General features: G+C 38.7%; 1 protein-coding gene and 1 non-coding gene across 2 annotated transcripts; both read right to left on the bottom strand.

Annotated features, from left to right (window-relative positions):
- Window positions 1-307: 307 nt before the first annotated feature.
- Window positions 308-15,915, bottom strand: Cubn2 (Cubilin 2). Its single transcript, XM_068294649.1, has 16 exons — window positions 15,346-15,915; window positions 14,884-14,990; window positions 12,859-14,786; window positions 12,116-12,306; window positions 11,774-12,053; window positions 10,886-11,075; window positions 9,478-10,807; window positions 8,356-9,235; window positions 7,566-7,723; window positions 5,701-7,490; window positions 2,220-4,575; window positions 1,920-2,117; window positions 1,710-1,851; window positions 1,061-1,224; window positions 696-984; window positions 308-614 (listed from the first exon to the last, which is right to left on the bottom strand). Exons 1-16 carry the CDS (start codon window positions 15,913-15,915, stop codon window positions 388-390), a joined length of 10,800 nt encoding a protein of 3,599 aa, XP_068150750.1. The 3' UTR covers window positions 308-387.
- TRNAT-AGU (transfer RNA threonine (anticodon AGU)) lies at window positions 5,113-5,186 on the bottom strand. The gene has a single exon. It is a non-coding gene; the product is annotated as a tRNA-Thr (tRNA).
- Window positions 15,916-16,027: the final 112 nt, after the last annotated feature.

Genomic DNA, 16,027 nt, shown 5'->3' with positions numbered 1-16,027 from the left:
TGCCTGTTGACTCAACATCGAAAAACCTCTATCGTCTGCTCATTAAAATGAGCGCACAATCTAGAAATGAGCAGTTTACAAACGGTCACATCACCACACTAGCGCCATCTATTACGACTATGTTTAAAAATGAGCGCTCACTCAAATGAGTTTTGTATAAACGAATTTCCAGTTAAAACAAATAATGATCTTCAAATATGTTTGTATTAATAATAAAAATTTTAAGTAAGACAGAAGTTACAAACGTGTTCAATACCAACATTTCGACTGTCAACTTTTTGCCCTCAAAAAAAATGCACAATCGAAATTATTTAGTTTAAGATTTCACATACATATGTAAATGAATATTTATATTTAATTAGACACAAAGTTCAGCCAAACAATCAATTAATAATCGTAATAATTTTTTGGTAAGTACTCAATTTGAAAACCTGTGCCGTCGAAATTCGGTGACTTCTTGGCCACAATTTTAACATGATTGCTGGTAATAACAAATGATTCCGGATATCCTTGTCCACATAATGTTTGCCGCAATTTTTCGCTGCCATCTGCCGATATCTCATAGAATTTTATATTATCCAATGGACAGTTAGTTTCAGAGCCCATATCGAATTCTAATTTAAGAATAAATTGGTTTTAAATTGCATAAGACGTGTTATACGTACATATGTATGTATATAAAAGAATTGCCTTACCTAAGAAAGAGAATGTTAAATCCACAATTGCTGAAGGCGCTAATATCCAAGTGCACACAGAATGATTGCGATTATCATAAGGGGGATTCACCAAAGTTCCCCGAATCGATGTTATATAGCCACCACAACCACTGGGCAAATTCTTATTAGTGGCATAGTAGAACATTTGCATATTACTTATAGACGTCATCTCCAAAAGCAATTCATTTGTGGTCGTAAATTTGTTTATGGCCGTATATTCGCTGCTAGTTATATTCAAAAGTGTATGTTTGGCCTTCAGATCGGTTACCTGCAGGGAGATTCTAATTAGTTAAACAAACCATCTACATATTTTGAGCAAATCAATCGATAAGCAAAAAGCTTACGTTAAAGTATTTGGCACTGTAGTCCCAAACAAATTGTACATCCAAAATTCTAAGCATTAAGGTATACGAATCTGGCACTCGGATATAATCAGTACAATTAAAGATCGCATATTCTCTGTTATAGGTGATGTAGCCACTTAATTCGGTGTAGGTTCGATTACAGGCTGAAAATTGGCAAATTATATTTATAAAAATTAAAAATTGGATAACCACCGAAATATTAAAAAAAAGCATAAAAAGTGTTGGATAGTGTGCTGGAGAGAACTGCTCTAATACTGGAAGTCGGTTGTAATACTGGGATCCTTTCGAGTGACCCAAAAAGTTATCAATACTGTCTCGCGCGTAAGTTTTATTAATTTGTGGCCATAAAAACAATTTTAAAGTTGTTTAATTCAAGTGGTTATGATCATTAATTAAATGCGCGTTAACAAATTAAACATTTTAAGCCTCAAAATATTTGGAAAACAAATTAAAGGGAAATAATATTCCTGAAATTTGGCGCCAAAGTCTTAAGAAAGTTTTATAAAATGTACATACATATGTATGTATGTATGTATAAATTTTTTGATTGTGTTACTGTGATTAAGAAAAATAATAATAAAATATGTGAACACACATCTGTACAAGGATGTGAAGATTGATTACTTACCAACTCTCTCGCTGACCTCAAATTCAACGCCAGAGTCCTTATCCAGATCATCAGTGTGGAAAGTCAGCTTAAAATTATCGGAGGCATATTTCTCAATGACTTCATAAGTATCATTCAATTGACCACAATAATACTTGGTAGGCTATTGGATAACAATTTAAATTAGAAAATATGTTTGTGTGTGTGTGTGTTTTTTTTTTGTCGACATACAAAAGAACCTGAGACTTGCAAATAATCCACACATTTACCCGTTATTTGGGAGACTTCTCTAACTCTCAACCAACGGATACGGACTTCGACTTCATCCGTAGATTTAATATTCCAAGTGCAATGTATGCCGCCACCACCAACAGTTTCTTGGATGCTCGATATATTGCCATCCATTTTTGGCAAACGTATTGTAAAGTTCTTAACGGGGACAGAAAGAAAGAGATATGTACATATGTAGATATTTTATGCTTTGAAGCGATCACTTCTAAAGATTTATTTCGGATTACCCTCTACACTTACCGTTTTTGAATTCAGTTGAATATCATTTTCTCCACACATTGTACGCTCCATTTGTAGAATTAACTCGAAACTAATATTACTCGATTTACTTTGATTGCCCGATTTAAGTAATACGGATAAATCTTCATACGAACTAAAGAATTTTGGTCGAATCCCAGTGATATTCGAATATTTGGCCAAACTAGTGATTTCTGGTTTGCTATCAATTACCTCTAAATATGTTTGATTATTCAAATTTAATGTTTTTAGCTCAACCGCAATGCGATATTTTGGTGGGACGCTTGCTCGAAAATAACAAATTAAATCCTCACTTTTATTAATCTGATATTGACGCATTACATTTAGACGATCATTGCCCTCGCTCAGGGCCAAATCTTCATTACAATTTTTAGTAAAACGTACGTTGGCCATAAATCCACGTCCACTATTGCTGGCATCTGTACGGACCACTATAGTAGCCTGATTGCTGTTCACCATAATAGTGGGAGGAGTATTCATAGTGCCGCATAGTCTAGCCACTCGTTGCTCTACAGTAGCTAAGCTGCCTTTGTAAATGGATAATTCATCGAAATGACACTCTCTACTCTTCTCCATATCTAGATATTTAAAGTCTATGAATATAGCCTGAGTGGCGGGCGCTGTGATACGCCAGACACAGTTCAGATTATTGGCATAGGAGCCAGTTGTTTCACCCCTCGGTGAACGTAACTCAAAGGGTTGTGTAAAATTGCCACCACATCCCCACAATTGATATTGCAGTTCGAAGCGTCTTACCATGGTCGATATGTAATTGAGCCGTAATTTCCTATAGCCAGTCACCTCAAAGTTTGGACAAAAACGATCGATTAACTGCTCGCCATCATCCGCTGCATTAGCAGTTCCATCAGAAGGAATTTCAGGCATTTTAAACGCCTGGAAATAGGATGATTTACACATATTAGAGGACCAACCATCTTGGCCCCTTGACTTTACATTGATCACCAATTGTTTTTGGGTATCTGTGTAAATTTCGTAACTACAATTCAATTTATGATCTCGTGAAGCCAGCCAACGAGGACTGGTCAAGGTTTGTAATTGATCGGTAGCCTTCAACATGGTACTACATGTATTCTTCACAGTAAAGGCAAAACCGTCGCCGGTTATATTTGCATTGGTTCGGAAAACGACACGAATTTTTGATGAATTTATTACAACATTCGCTGGCAATTCACGACCACAAAATGTTTTCTCCATTTGCCACAAGCCATTTATATAGCCCAATACCTGCAATTGATCGTGAGTGCAATTGGGTGAGGATTCTATAAAGAAACGCCCATGAAATTCTACAACTAAAAACACACCCTCACTTGTCTGATAATCCCAACTCAGTTCCATATTATTCTTGTACTTTGTGGAATTTATCTCAATCATCGGCGAACTCCTTTGACCGACATACACCATTTTCGAGGCTGTCGTTCGTCGAGCTTGTAGCGTGAATTGCGTACGGGGGCCAGGACGACCACCACCGGATCGATATTGGGATGAATGATATATAACCCTTGATGAAGATTTTTGTAATAGGGTTGTGTTAAGCTCCGCCATGCCACGACAAAGACGAGCCACCTCTAACATTCCGCTAAAGATTACTAAATATTCTCTGTCACATCTATCGCTAAGACTAATATTACCAAATAACTCGTATCCCATGCTATTTGTCAATAACCAAGTGCATTCCACTTCCCCATAATCATCATCATCTAGGCCATTCTCAGGTGGAAAGTCCAGAATCATAGACTCCTCCATGCGAATGACTCCGCCACATTTGTGGCGTCTATACGATGCCCGAAAACGTTGTAATTGTGTATCAGAATTCTGTAGTAATAGAACAGCCCCAGAGATTGTGGCTAGAGAGACAAATGAGTTTGTCACATTTGCCGTCAATTTCTTTGTGAACATGCCATTATTGTTATCTCTAAAAGTTAGAGCCATAAACCCTCTTCTAGTTTTAAATTGATATTCTTCGATCTTAAACACAATTGTCTCATCCGTTGAACCCACAAAATTAATTACGCAAAAATAATTGGTTAAACCATTTAAACTTTCAATAGACACCACTCCAGATGCTCTATCTCCTATATCCGGTGGACATTGTGTTGCCTGTTCAGAGCTATATTTGGCCTTGAGAGTGGTTGTAGCCAAATTCAGTTTATATACTAATATTACGGCAAGCATGTAATTATCTGTTGACTCAATAATACCGCTGCCATTGTATCCAATCAAATTGAATTTAGTTATATCGGATCTTTGCCACTCATCGTTGTAGAATGAGAATATCGGTTGGGGGAAACGATTATATATATCAAGTCCAATGGGAGTTCTGTAAAATGTTTTTAAATTAGAATTATTATATAGATTGTGTTATAAATATAAATTTTAAAGAGGATCGGACATTTAAGGGCTTAATGAAGCAAGATTACAGGATTGGGAAAATAAATGCGAGATAGTACTTTTACACCTATAATCTCGCAATTGCAACAATACACACAACTATTATCCAACTATTTAACGCAATATTTTGTTCATACCTTTAAGTAAAAAAACTCAAAACTACAATCATTTTTCCAGGACATTTTACCAATTGATATATTAATAAAACAAAATCAGTTGGAAATTCCGACTATAATTAAATTAATCTGGGTCAGTTAAGAGGCGTAGTCCAAAAGCATTAATTTCCAATATGTTCTCATACATTCTGTGACTGTGTCCTCTGTCAGTCATAAGTATGCAAAATAAGGTGTATTCCGCGCGCCTTAAGATATTCATATTTCGTTTATGTACATTTTAGTAAGCAAAAAAAAAAAAAAAAAATTAGCTGTCAAAATAATCAATTTTAGCCAACTTTTACAAATCTTATAGGCCCCGGCGAGATTCGAACTCACGATCTCCTGTTTACTAGACAGGCGCTTTAACCAACTAAGCCACGGCGCCCAGTTGTTAGACGAAGGGAAACTAAAAAACTTCTATCGAATTGTCTATAGGTTAAAAATTATATTCATTTAATTTGAAAAACATTTGTATTATTTCTGAAAATTTTTTGGAAAAAAAAAAGTAATGCCTGGCAAAACTATTTTTAGCTTATTAAGGTATATAAAAGCTTATAAAAAGAAAAAAAAAAACCTACAGTTTACGCAAGTTTTTTTTTTACATTTATGAACGAAAATGTGCTGATTGAAGTTTTTTATTAAATGATTCCGCTCAAATATCAATAGAGAATTTAATTTATAGAAGCTATTTGAGAGGGCTTGGCCTTACCCAAGTTAACAAGGAAAGGCTAAAGAATTTTACTTATGAATATAATCGAGTGTAAGAAACTTTGATTCCTTTAGACTTAATTTTCATGTTAATAAAACAAATGTTGTAACTAAAAGAAATCATATTATTCACATATCGAGATCTATTTTTGCTACTATGGCTCCCCCATGCTGCTGATTGATTTACTTACCTGATGCTTGTTACATTTTGTCTAAGTTGCTGTATATCACCAAGATTCGTAAGTTCCAAACGGACTCGCTGTCCCTTGGGTACGGTTATACGCCAGCGACAGGCTCGATTGCCAAATGATACCTGTTGGATTGGTATATTCAAATTTCCAGATGGTGCGTTTACTTCTCGGGAACAATATTCGAATACACGTTGATAGGTGAGTTTGAAGCCGCGATAATTATTCACATTTTTCACGCTTCTAAACCGAATGGCCACCTCATTTGTATAGAGTGGTATAAGAAGGGGCGTTGTCGTATTACCATATAGTACATTGAGAACTTTATCCATATCCATGAGATCAATAATTTCAATGGAGTCTATTTTCGTTGGATCCTGCTCCTGAATATTCAATGGCAAATGCAAGTCCGTAATGTTTAATTGTATACTCATACGAATCGGCAACTTTATGGTGTAGGTACACACAGTATTTTTTGGATAGGCACCTAGAGCTGGGTAGTTCTCAGAGGTTATGGAATCAGAGTATCTGGTATAGACCCCACCGCATTTACTTAACGAAACATTTAAACGAAAACCACTGCGTGGTTCAATGAGATTGGTTTGATAATGTATTAGCAGAAGATTGCTTGTGCTGCGTAATGTCGTCTTGGGCCGTGTACAACTCTTCAGAAGACGATTTGCCATTTGGGTGGAGCCATCGTAGAGTTCAACAAACTCCTCCTCACACTGACGTATACTCAGATCGAAACGATCGACAAAAGTTGCAGAAATAGTTTCACCAGGTGGCCCAATCACCAGCCATGTACAATCGGCATGCGGATGCGGATAGTAGGGATAACCGGGAGTACTTATATTATAGGTATTTGCCAATTCAGTTAATTGAATTTCGCCATTGCATTCATTGAATTCTCGATATGTTAGTGTCCAATTACTGAACGGAACTTGAACTAAGGTCTTGCCAATCACATACTTAATGAAAACATGTGATCCACTAGTGCGATAGTTTTCAGTAGCAAAGTCATGTCGATTACAGAATTTCCCATTTACCATCAATGGGGCGGCATTGTCCAAGCCATCATAGATCAGTCCATATGATGGACAAGTTATATTGTTCATATTGATTTTGTCATACTGTATCGTTATATCGATTTTTCGTCCTGCATTTACTTCTATATGCCAGTCACAATCGGTACTAAACATTGAAGAAGCTATAGTACCCACTGGTCCAGTCATATTTGAACCACATCTCGTTCCGACACGGGCAAGGAAACCTGTACCATTTATGCTGGCATCACTCACGAATTGCAATCGTAGATTTGGTGTACCATGTACTCGTTGAATAGGTGATTTATCGGATTTGTTGCAAACCCGTAACTCGGTATTCCAATCGTTTAAATTACTCGAACTTTGTATCTGTAAGTAATCCGCTTCGCAATCGCTTATATCTTCAAGACGAGCTTTCAATATATCGACATAGACGTGTTCCCAGTTATTTTTGGCCTTATAAATCCATTCACAATTCATATTGGGCTTATAGCCATTTGGATAGCCAGGCGAAGATACCATTACACTTGCCAAACTATTCACAGTCAACTTCTCATGGCATAGATTATTGCTAACTGTACGATTATTTTCTACTTCTTCAGTGCTTACTGTATGCCATGTTAGACGAAAACTACTAAAGGCAGCATTGGTGGTCCTTAAATAAAGGACATTACTGCTCGATGTGAATTGCCAAGGTGAACTATTTATATTGACACCCAAAGCAGTTGTATCATAGCCATCGTATAACTAGAAAGAAAAGATCAGAGCAATAAGTGAGTAAACCAATTGTTAGTGGGTGTGTGTTTTTTTTGTTGGCTTTACCATTAGACCAAAGTTGTATTCCACAAATTGCAATATTATTAACATATTCCGTTTCACAAAGATGCGCCAACTGTAGGGTTGGAAATCGCCAATCACAGACAAAGTAGGTGGCGATTCGATTGTTCCATTTGTCTGTTCTGTTATCTCATTTTCGTGTACTATTAAAAAATTGATGATAAGAAAAGAAAATACATTTAAAAAAGAAGCTAGCATCGGATATGCCGAAGTTTATACATATGCATCCTTTCACGTATTGACCAAGTCTTACTTCTCTTGCAGTCGCTACGGCACTTTCTATTTCATCAGGCTAACAATTTCAAATTCTAGCGGCAGAACTACAACTGTCGATTTATATAGACTATTACACACATTCCGTTTACCTAATCTAATTAAACCTGGAGGATAAACTGTTTAAGAACTATGTACTTCACTTAATTTTCTTAGATTTTTTGCTCATTATAGCGATGCTATAAAAGTATAAGTATGTTATAGTTGTCCGATCAGGCCATTTTAAACTTGAACCGTGGCAATAACAGAAAAGTCTCCGTCAATATAAGAAGAATCAAGTGTATAAAAATGTTCATGTGGAAAATTGTATAAAAGCTTAAAGTCTAAATGGTGGACACGTGATTGCTTCTGTTAATCTCTGTCAAATGGTCATAAATTTTGAAGTAGTATCGGCAAACAACTGAAGGATGTAGACATCCGATAGAATTAAAAATATTATCAGTCATTTGCATCTTTATTCTCTCAGGTGCCAACCACCTGAGCTTCTTGTTCCCTCACTTACCGTAATTCCAACGAAGCATAAAACCTTTGGCCGAATTTTTTGGCAGGCTACGGAATTTAATCCAAACTGATGAATTCACATAAATTGGACTATCGGGCATATTGTTGTCACAATAAAGACCAAGAATTCGTCCCTGCAGTCCAGCGCGTATTTCAAGGAAATCCTCATTGCAATGCTCCGATTTAGCAATATCGAGCTGCGAGAATGTCAATTCAATGGTATTACCCGCACGGGCGGCTATTGACCAAACACATTCAACATTTTCAGGATAGCTGTCCGGGTAATTGGGTGAGGTGAGTGTGCCACGTGCAGATAATATTTCACCACCGCAGGTATTCGCAATATTTGTATATCGTCCAGAGAAGTTAATCCCTTTTGCAAGAATGGCCACATTATTCGCTCGTACAATTAAATCGACCGGATGGGTATTACAAAACGAGTTGAGCATCACTTCATCATCGTCGTCCAATATGGTAAGACCATTGGTGCAGTTGTTACCAACACTACATGCCGGGCACTCCAATTGTAAAATGGTCAAACTCAATTTACTGCCCTCCGGCGATGAGAGCAACCATCGACAGTTCTCATCTAATCGAGATTTTATGTAACCCTCAGTGGAGGGTAGAGGCCCACCACATTGCCGCTCATATCGTAGGGCAAATCTTCCGAAATTGTTTGCTTTAACTATAAAGCGTACCCGCAATTTATTGCCATGGACCAAGCGTATTAGCAATTTCTCATCTCCGCAAGCTCGTTCCAGAAAATGTTCACTATCATCGGCATCAAGTTTGGACAGCTCAATAAAAGCAGCCGAACAATTGGGCGAATCGGTTAAATTAAAGTACTCAAATTGTAGACTTATGCCATAACTGTTCGGAACCTAAAATTAAAAATAAAAAAATTGTACCAAGTGAAATATTCATTTACAATGAGACTGAATTCCAATTGAAATTGAAGCTTTCATCAAAATTGGATCAATATTCAAATGTGTAGACCAAAAAAGTTATTATTTTGTAACGGAAAGAGATGGAAGATGCCAAATAAAATAACTGTTCTTTATGAGGCATTAGAAAGATATTTGAATTATTTGGAAATGTTATTGGTGACTGGATGCGAACTTACCTGTATTTGCCAATCGCATTCCAGATCAGCAGCATTAACTTTAATGGGATCACCATCCTCCTGATCATGGAAACCAGGACTGGTTATTAGGCCATTACTACTGCTGGATAAGCCACCACAAGATGCTGGCAACTGGACATAGGAGGCTTTAAAGTATTTACGTGCCCTCGTCTTACTGCTACGAAAATGCACATTCAATTCGTTGCCCGGTGATTTGAATGTCTGCGTAGAGGTTTCTATCTGACAACTCCGCAGTAATACAGAGGTGGATGAATAATTATTACCACCATTGATCATGGGTACGGCAACGGTTAGAGCATCTTGACTACAATCCTGTTCATTCGTTTCAATGTGCAATTCATTTATCACTAATCGTATGCGTTTACCTTCCGGCACGCTAATTTGCCAAATGCAATCTAAATCCACGCTATACGGAGCATTCGGTGACTCGAGATGTCCGCCATAGCCTTGCAATTTTTCGCCGCAACCAACACGTTTGTATTCGGCATGAAAACCCTGATTATTATCAGAGACATCACTTGTAAAACTTAAAAGGAAACGATTACCCTCGCTAGTTATTGGACCATCTTGTTTGTCACGATTGCATAAACGCCGCTGGCCAAGAACTTGATCGTTTTGCATATCCTGAAGCATTATGAAATCAAAAACACAATCCAACATAAGGTGCGAGAATGCCAACTGTATATGATTATTGCCATCGCCGGCTCGTAAATCCCACTCGCAATCCGAATCGTCTGGATAATTTTCAGGGAAATTCGGTGTCTCAACAGCTCCGTACATTTGTTCCAATTGAACTTTACAATTGGTGACATAGTCCAATGTGAAACTGATGCCATCCGGTTCATCGTTGCTCACATCATAGCGTACTAGGACACGGTTCGTTGAGGATCGTAGGGTAATGTCAATATTCGGTTTCAAGAAGTCTCGAGTACAATTCAAACGCATCGGACGATTTTGAGTGGTGGGGCCATCATAAATTATGAGCTGACCACGGCAAAGATCCTGGTCGAAGCTCTGTAAACGCATCGTAATTCTAGACCCCTGGGCCACCACAATTTGCCAGTCGCAAGCCACCGCCCCGCTGGTTTCCAACCCCGAGTGCGGTGAATGGATAGATCCCTCTGGGGTGTAAAGTTTTCCGCCGCAACCGGACTCCACAAATTGCCAATTTATATGGAATCCGTCCATTTCTACAGAATCATCTGATTTGAATTGAACATATAGTGCATTGCCAAATGATGGGATACGCGATGGAATGTTAGTGCCACAATATCGTCCTATAAGTGGCGACAAAATCATGTCTCCATTCCTATAAAAGCGACGAACGAAATGAGAACGGACATTAAAATAGCCAAATGGTGATTCGAAGTAAACTAAGAACTATTACCTAACTTCCAAATAATCCGTTAGACATTCATCCAATACACCTTCCAGCGTAAAATTATTTACAATAAGCTCAATACGATGTCCCAAAGGTGCCCGAATTAGCCATATACATTCTTCCTCTGAACCATAAGGGCGTGGCCAATTTGGTGACTTGATTATGCCATAACGATGAGTGTAAGTGCCTCCACAGACTGAAAATAATATTAAAGTTCTTTTAAAATTGAACAATACTGAAAAGACTTCTTGGCCGGTAGTTGCACCCGTGATCCGATATCAGTCAGGTAAATCGGATGACTATATCTAGAAGAACGATCAATCAAAAACAGTGATTTTTAAGCAATAGTTTTGACATATTTCAAGCGATCGGCATACAATTTAATATATGTTAATCTATTATATTAATTAATGATCGGCTGACTTTATCGAATATGATTCTATGTATACCTAAAGCAATGATCTTTCTATTCATTGACAGAAATTCGACTTTTCAAATAAAATTTGTCACTTTAGCTAGATTACCTTCAGGTGCTGGTTGCACTGCTAATCCAACTATTGCCATCGTTTTTGCCTTCCAATTAATTGTCAGTATATTTGCATCAAAATGTTCATTTAGTACAAATGCCTGAGGTATGGAAATTAAACTAATAAAAAATTAATGACATTATGTAACCACAATTATGTAAATTAAACCATCAATGTTGCTTACCGATTCTTGACATCACTTTTGCTACATATTGTAAGGAAACAATGAATGTGTAATGAATGTAACAAATCTTTCAATATATGGGAAGAAATCTGCCCATAGAAATCAACCGATCATATGACACTTACCTGATCAAAAGGTATCCCTCTCTACTGGTGCTATTGTCAAACACCATAATAGACGCACTCGTGGAACTGGACATCTGTACAAGTTTTCTGCCGGGAATCTCAATTATCCATTGACAAAATAGATCGTTTGTAAATTGAAGTTTGTGTTCTATAGGTTGTGTTACAATGCCACCACAAATTGTGGCTGTAAAACTGTATTCAATACGAAAGCCACGGCCAATGTCAGGACCCGCACCAGAACCATGAAATATAACACGGGCCTCATTCAATTTGGTTACAACTATGGTATTTCCCATTGTCTTGTTGTATCGTCGTTTCTCATCACGTGACAAATAGATCTGATAGCGCCGTATAAATCAATTGTAATACATGTTTATAAGTTGCTCAAATTTATACTTACATCTAAATAATTATTTTCCGATGTTACAGAATCTGTGACGCTAAATGATAAATCAGTGATTTTTAACTTAATTGCCTTTTGAATTGGTCCCTGTATAAGGAAGGTGCAGGTTAATCCACTAAAATATGCGCCAGGATAATTTGGAGTTTGTATAATACCAGGATTGGAATCTCTGATATTATAATTGCAAACTGAAATGATAGGAAAGGTATTTGATAGATCATTTCTATTATTTGGACTTAGGTTTAAATGGCATAATTTGTGTATTAATCCATTTGAATTAAACCATTGTAAACTAGCTTCTTACGCGCGTATATATTCTATGTTTGAAACTGTTGCCACGCCCACTTTCTCCCCCCGAAAATTAAATAAAACTGATTTTCCCGTAAACTAATAAAGTTAAAGTCACGAAATTTCATATATAGACTTGTTTAGTATGCGCGCAGAACTATTGCCAGGCCCATTTCCGCCTCCATAAATTCGTGAAATCCATAACAGTCGTGAAATTCGACAGACTTATTAATCAACCTAGTAAATTTGATTAAAATCGGACTAGAAGCACGCGAAATATACGTATAAAAGTGTTTTACTAGGCGGTCCAAAAGACCGAAGTTGGCCGTAGGCTAGTGGCGGCGCTAGAGTGCACGTGTGTTTGTAAGAGTAAGCGATTTTAGTCACTGAAAGTTTTGACAAGATTTGGTCGCTTTGTGTATAAAGTTAGGTCTACGAAAGCATTAACTTACCCCGGGTGTAGGTTAATTCAAAGCCTCTGTTACGTAATAATCCCGCCAAATTATTTTCCACTCGTATAAGGACAACTTCACCAGCTGATATTATTGGTTCCAATTCACTTGCTGATGGTTTCTCGCAAAAACGTTTAAGCAGCGGATCCGAATCGGTGCGACCATCAAAGATTTCAACTTTTTGCAACTGACACATTGAGATAGAGGGCAGATCCATTTGCAGAAAGTTCAATTGGATTTGTGTGCCCGATGGTTGTTCAATGAGATATAGGCAAATTTCTGAATTCCTAAGGCTACTTATGCGACCAGTAGGCTCCGTATAGATGCCACCACAACCAGGTACACCGGGCACCGCTTCATAGTGCAGTTGAAATGAACTATCCGCAAAATGGGCATCCGTATGGAAATCCAAACGTAATTTATTCGACGAGCTGTGCAGTGGTGATGGTTGAATTGAATCACAGGCCACAAATATTTGACGATCCTCGTCATGGATAATGAGCGAATCCTGGCTACAGTTGGTATTCCGATTACCCCCGAGGGTAATGTCAAAGAAACGCAATATCAGACGAGTACCAAATGGAGCTGTTATCAGCCAACGACAGTCGGCTCGTGGAGGAGCTTTGCCCGGGTAGCCCGGCGATCGTATAATGCCGCTTTGATTTTGTGTTATTGTTGGTATGGTTATCTCACCACCACAACTCAATGGCTGTGACGACCAGGTTAGATTGAAGCCACGTCCTTCTGTTCGGTTGTCCGAGAGGAACCAAAAAAATATTTGTCCATGCGTCGCAATGATTGTTCCATTACCTTCGGGCAAGGTGGAACCACAATAGGTGCCTATACGCCGGGCAGCCAGAGAACTGCCATCATGTAATTGCAGAAAATCTGATTTGCAATTTGTAGAATTTTGTAAATCGAATTGATTAAAGGTCACATTCAGCACCGAGCCAGGCGTAGTGCGTATTATGAACGGACAGCGTTCATCCGGCTGATAGGTACTCTCCTCGTTGTTGGGGGGAAATCGTAAAGTTCCCCTGGCTGCTCGCACCGTCGATCCGCAATAGAAACGCAAACTTGAACATTTCTTATCGGTGTACCCAACTGGACAATTGCAAGTGAAGTCGTTGGGCAATATTAGTCGACAAGTGCCCTTATTTCGGCAAGGATTTGGATGACATGCATCTGACTGATTGCACAGGGCACCCGTATAGCCGGGCTGGCATATGCAGCTAGTGCCACGGCCGCCATTTACTACACATGTGCCATTATTTTGACACAAATGCTCATGGCAGGGCTGGCGATCGGAATCCTCGTTACAACCATTTGGACCATAACCATGTCCGAAGAAACCTTCGCGGCAACTGCAGACCATTGTCTGTGAGATCATTTCGCAAGTGGCTTGCGGATGGCAAATTTGTTCGCCATTGCATGTATTCGAATCGGCTGCCTTGCAAGTGCGTCCATCTCCATTCCAGCCGGGCGGACAGCGTCCGCAACGATACGAGCCCTCCGTATTGATGCAGGCCACACGAGGCTGAAGACTACAACCACCATTTTCCTCGCCTGATCCCTCGCCTGGCGCACACTCGTTGATGTCACGACAATATTTGCCATCGCCCGTATAGCCCGGCGGACATGGGCCACATCGATATGAGCCAGGCAAATTGATGCAATCTCTATGACATGGGTTAATGTCCGGACGACATTCGTCCACATCTTTGGTGCACGGATTTGAATTCGGTACAGTTGCATTCGTATTTGCCCATGTCCAGCCCTGATCACAGATGCATACAAAGCCATCAGCATTTGCATTCGAATGAATGCATGTCCCATGGTCACCGCACAGCTCCTTTGACTGTCCGGCAAGACAAGCATTGTGACGCAAACGGCAATGAGTTCCCGTAAACCCATTGCGACAAACGCATCTAGAAATAGACAAAGAAACAGAGAAGAAGAGGCAGAGAAAAAAAGAGATCGTTAAATCTACAGTGGTTAGGGAGGGGAAACTGTGCTACCACTTACCGGTAACTGCCCGGAGTGTTAATGCATTGAGCATTATTCTGGCATGCTGCCAGATCGGTGCCGGCTAAATCGAAGCATTCATTGACATCATCTTCACATGTGGGTCCCTGTTAAGAATTTAGTGAAAGCGGAAGGAAAAGATTAGGAAAGGAGATCGTCAGCAGGGGCAGGTCAGAATATCCAATAAAATCTAGCAGGATCACAATCCCACTTTTTGCATTAAATTGTGTTTGTTCTGCCCATCTTTAGCCCAAATATATCCAACAATATTTGATTTCACTGATTACTTCGAGAAAATTCTTTTTTTTATTTGTATGCTCAAAAAGGTAACACATTGATCAATGTGGATCGATTCGAATGCTATTAAACGGTTACTGATTACGCCCCCGATCTGTCTCTTTCTTTCACTTCTACACTCGTTGGACAGAGACGCCCCTTCAGCTCCCCAAAGAGCATACTTACTTGCCAACCGGCTGGACATTCGCATTGAAATGCCTCGTAAGCATCATAACAGATGCCACCATTTTTGCACGGATTGGATTTGCACTCATCTTTGACAAGATTCTTTTGCACATTCTGTATAGAGTCTTCGATACGTTGAATACGTTGTTTTTGTTTTCGTAACAACCTTTGGCTAACACCATTTCGTTTCGTGCCGTTCGATAATCTATTCAAACGTCTTCCCAATTTAACCAAATTGCGGTTAGTTATACGAAATTGTCCCTTTATTGGCTCCAAGGATAAGGGTTCTCGCAGCTCATTTGCCTTATGGGCTGCAATTGCACGCTGTCGTCGTCGGAATATTTCCATCATATCCACATCATTCACCAGGATTGTGGCTGCATCGCCCATTAAGCGAACTGTTATATTCCGATCGCTGGCCGTTTCGAGCAGCAGATTGCCATTGTGTTGGCCAATGATCTGGCCACGATTTTCATAATTTTCCTTAGCTCCATGAACGTAGATGGATGAATGAATAAGGAATATGAACAGGCAAAGGCATAATTCACGTAAATCGGCCGTATTAAACATATTTACACATTTTTTGTATTCAAACACAACACAAAGTCACATCTATCTGTAGATCCTTTTAACTTTTTGTTTTTTTTTTTAATCAGAAAATTCAATATTTGTTCTCTTTCAA

Source organism: Drosophila tropicalis, unplaced genomic scaffold, assembly GCF_018151085.1.
Source record: "Drosophila tropicalis isolate 14030-0801.00 unplaced genomic scaffold, ASM1815108v1 contig_1190, whole genome shotgun sequence".
NCBI classification, from domain to species: domain Eukaryota; kingdom Metazoa; phylum Arthropoda; class Insecta; order Diptera; family Drosophilidae; genus Drosophila; species Drosophila tropicalis.
This window is presented reverse-complemented; position numbering and strand designations above follow the sequence as displayed.

Excerpts from the sequence above, each read along its gene's own strand:
- Cubn2 (XM_068294649.1), bottom strand. The coding sequence starts at position 15,915 with ATGTTTAATACGGCCGATTTACGTGAATTATGCCTTTGCCTGTTCATA. Across the intron at positions 14,991-15,345 it reads AATGTCCAGCCGGTTGGCAA|GGACCCACATGTGAAGATGA; the intron begins GTAAGTATGCTC and ends AATTCTTAACAG. Across the intron at positions 12,307-12,858 it reads TGAATTAACCTACACCCGGG|TTTGCAATTATAATATCAGA; the intron begins GTAAGTTAATGC and ends CTATCATTTCAG.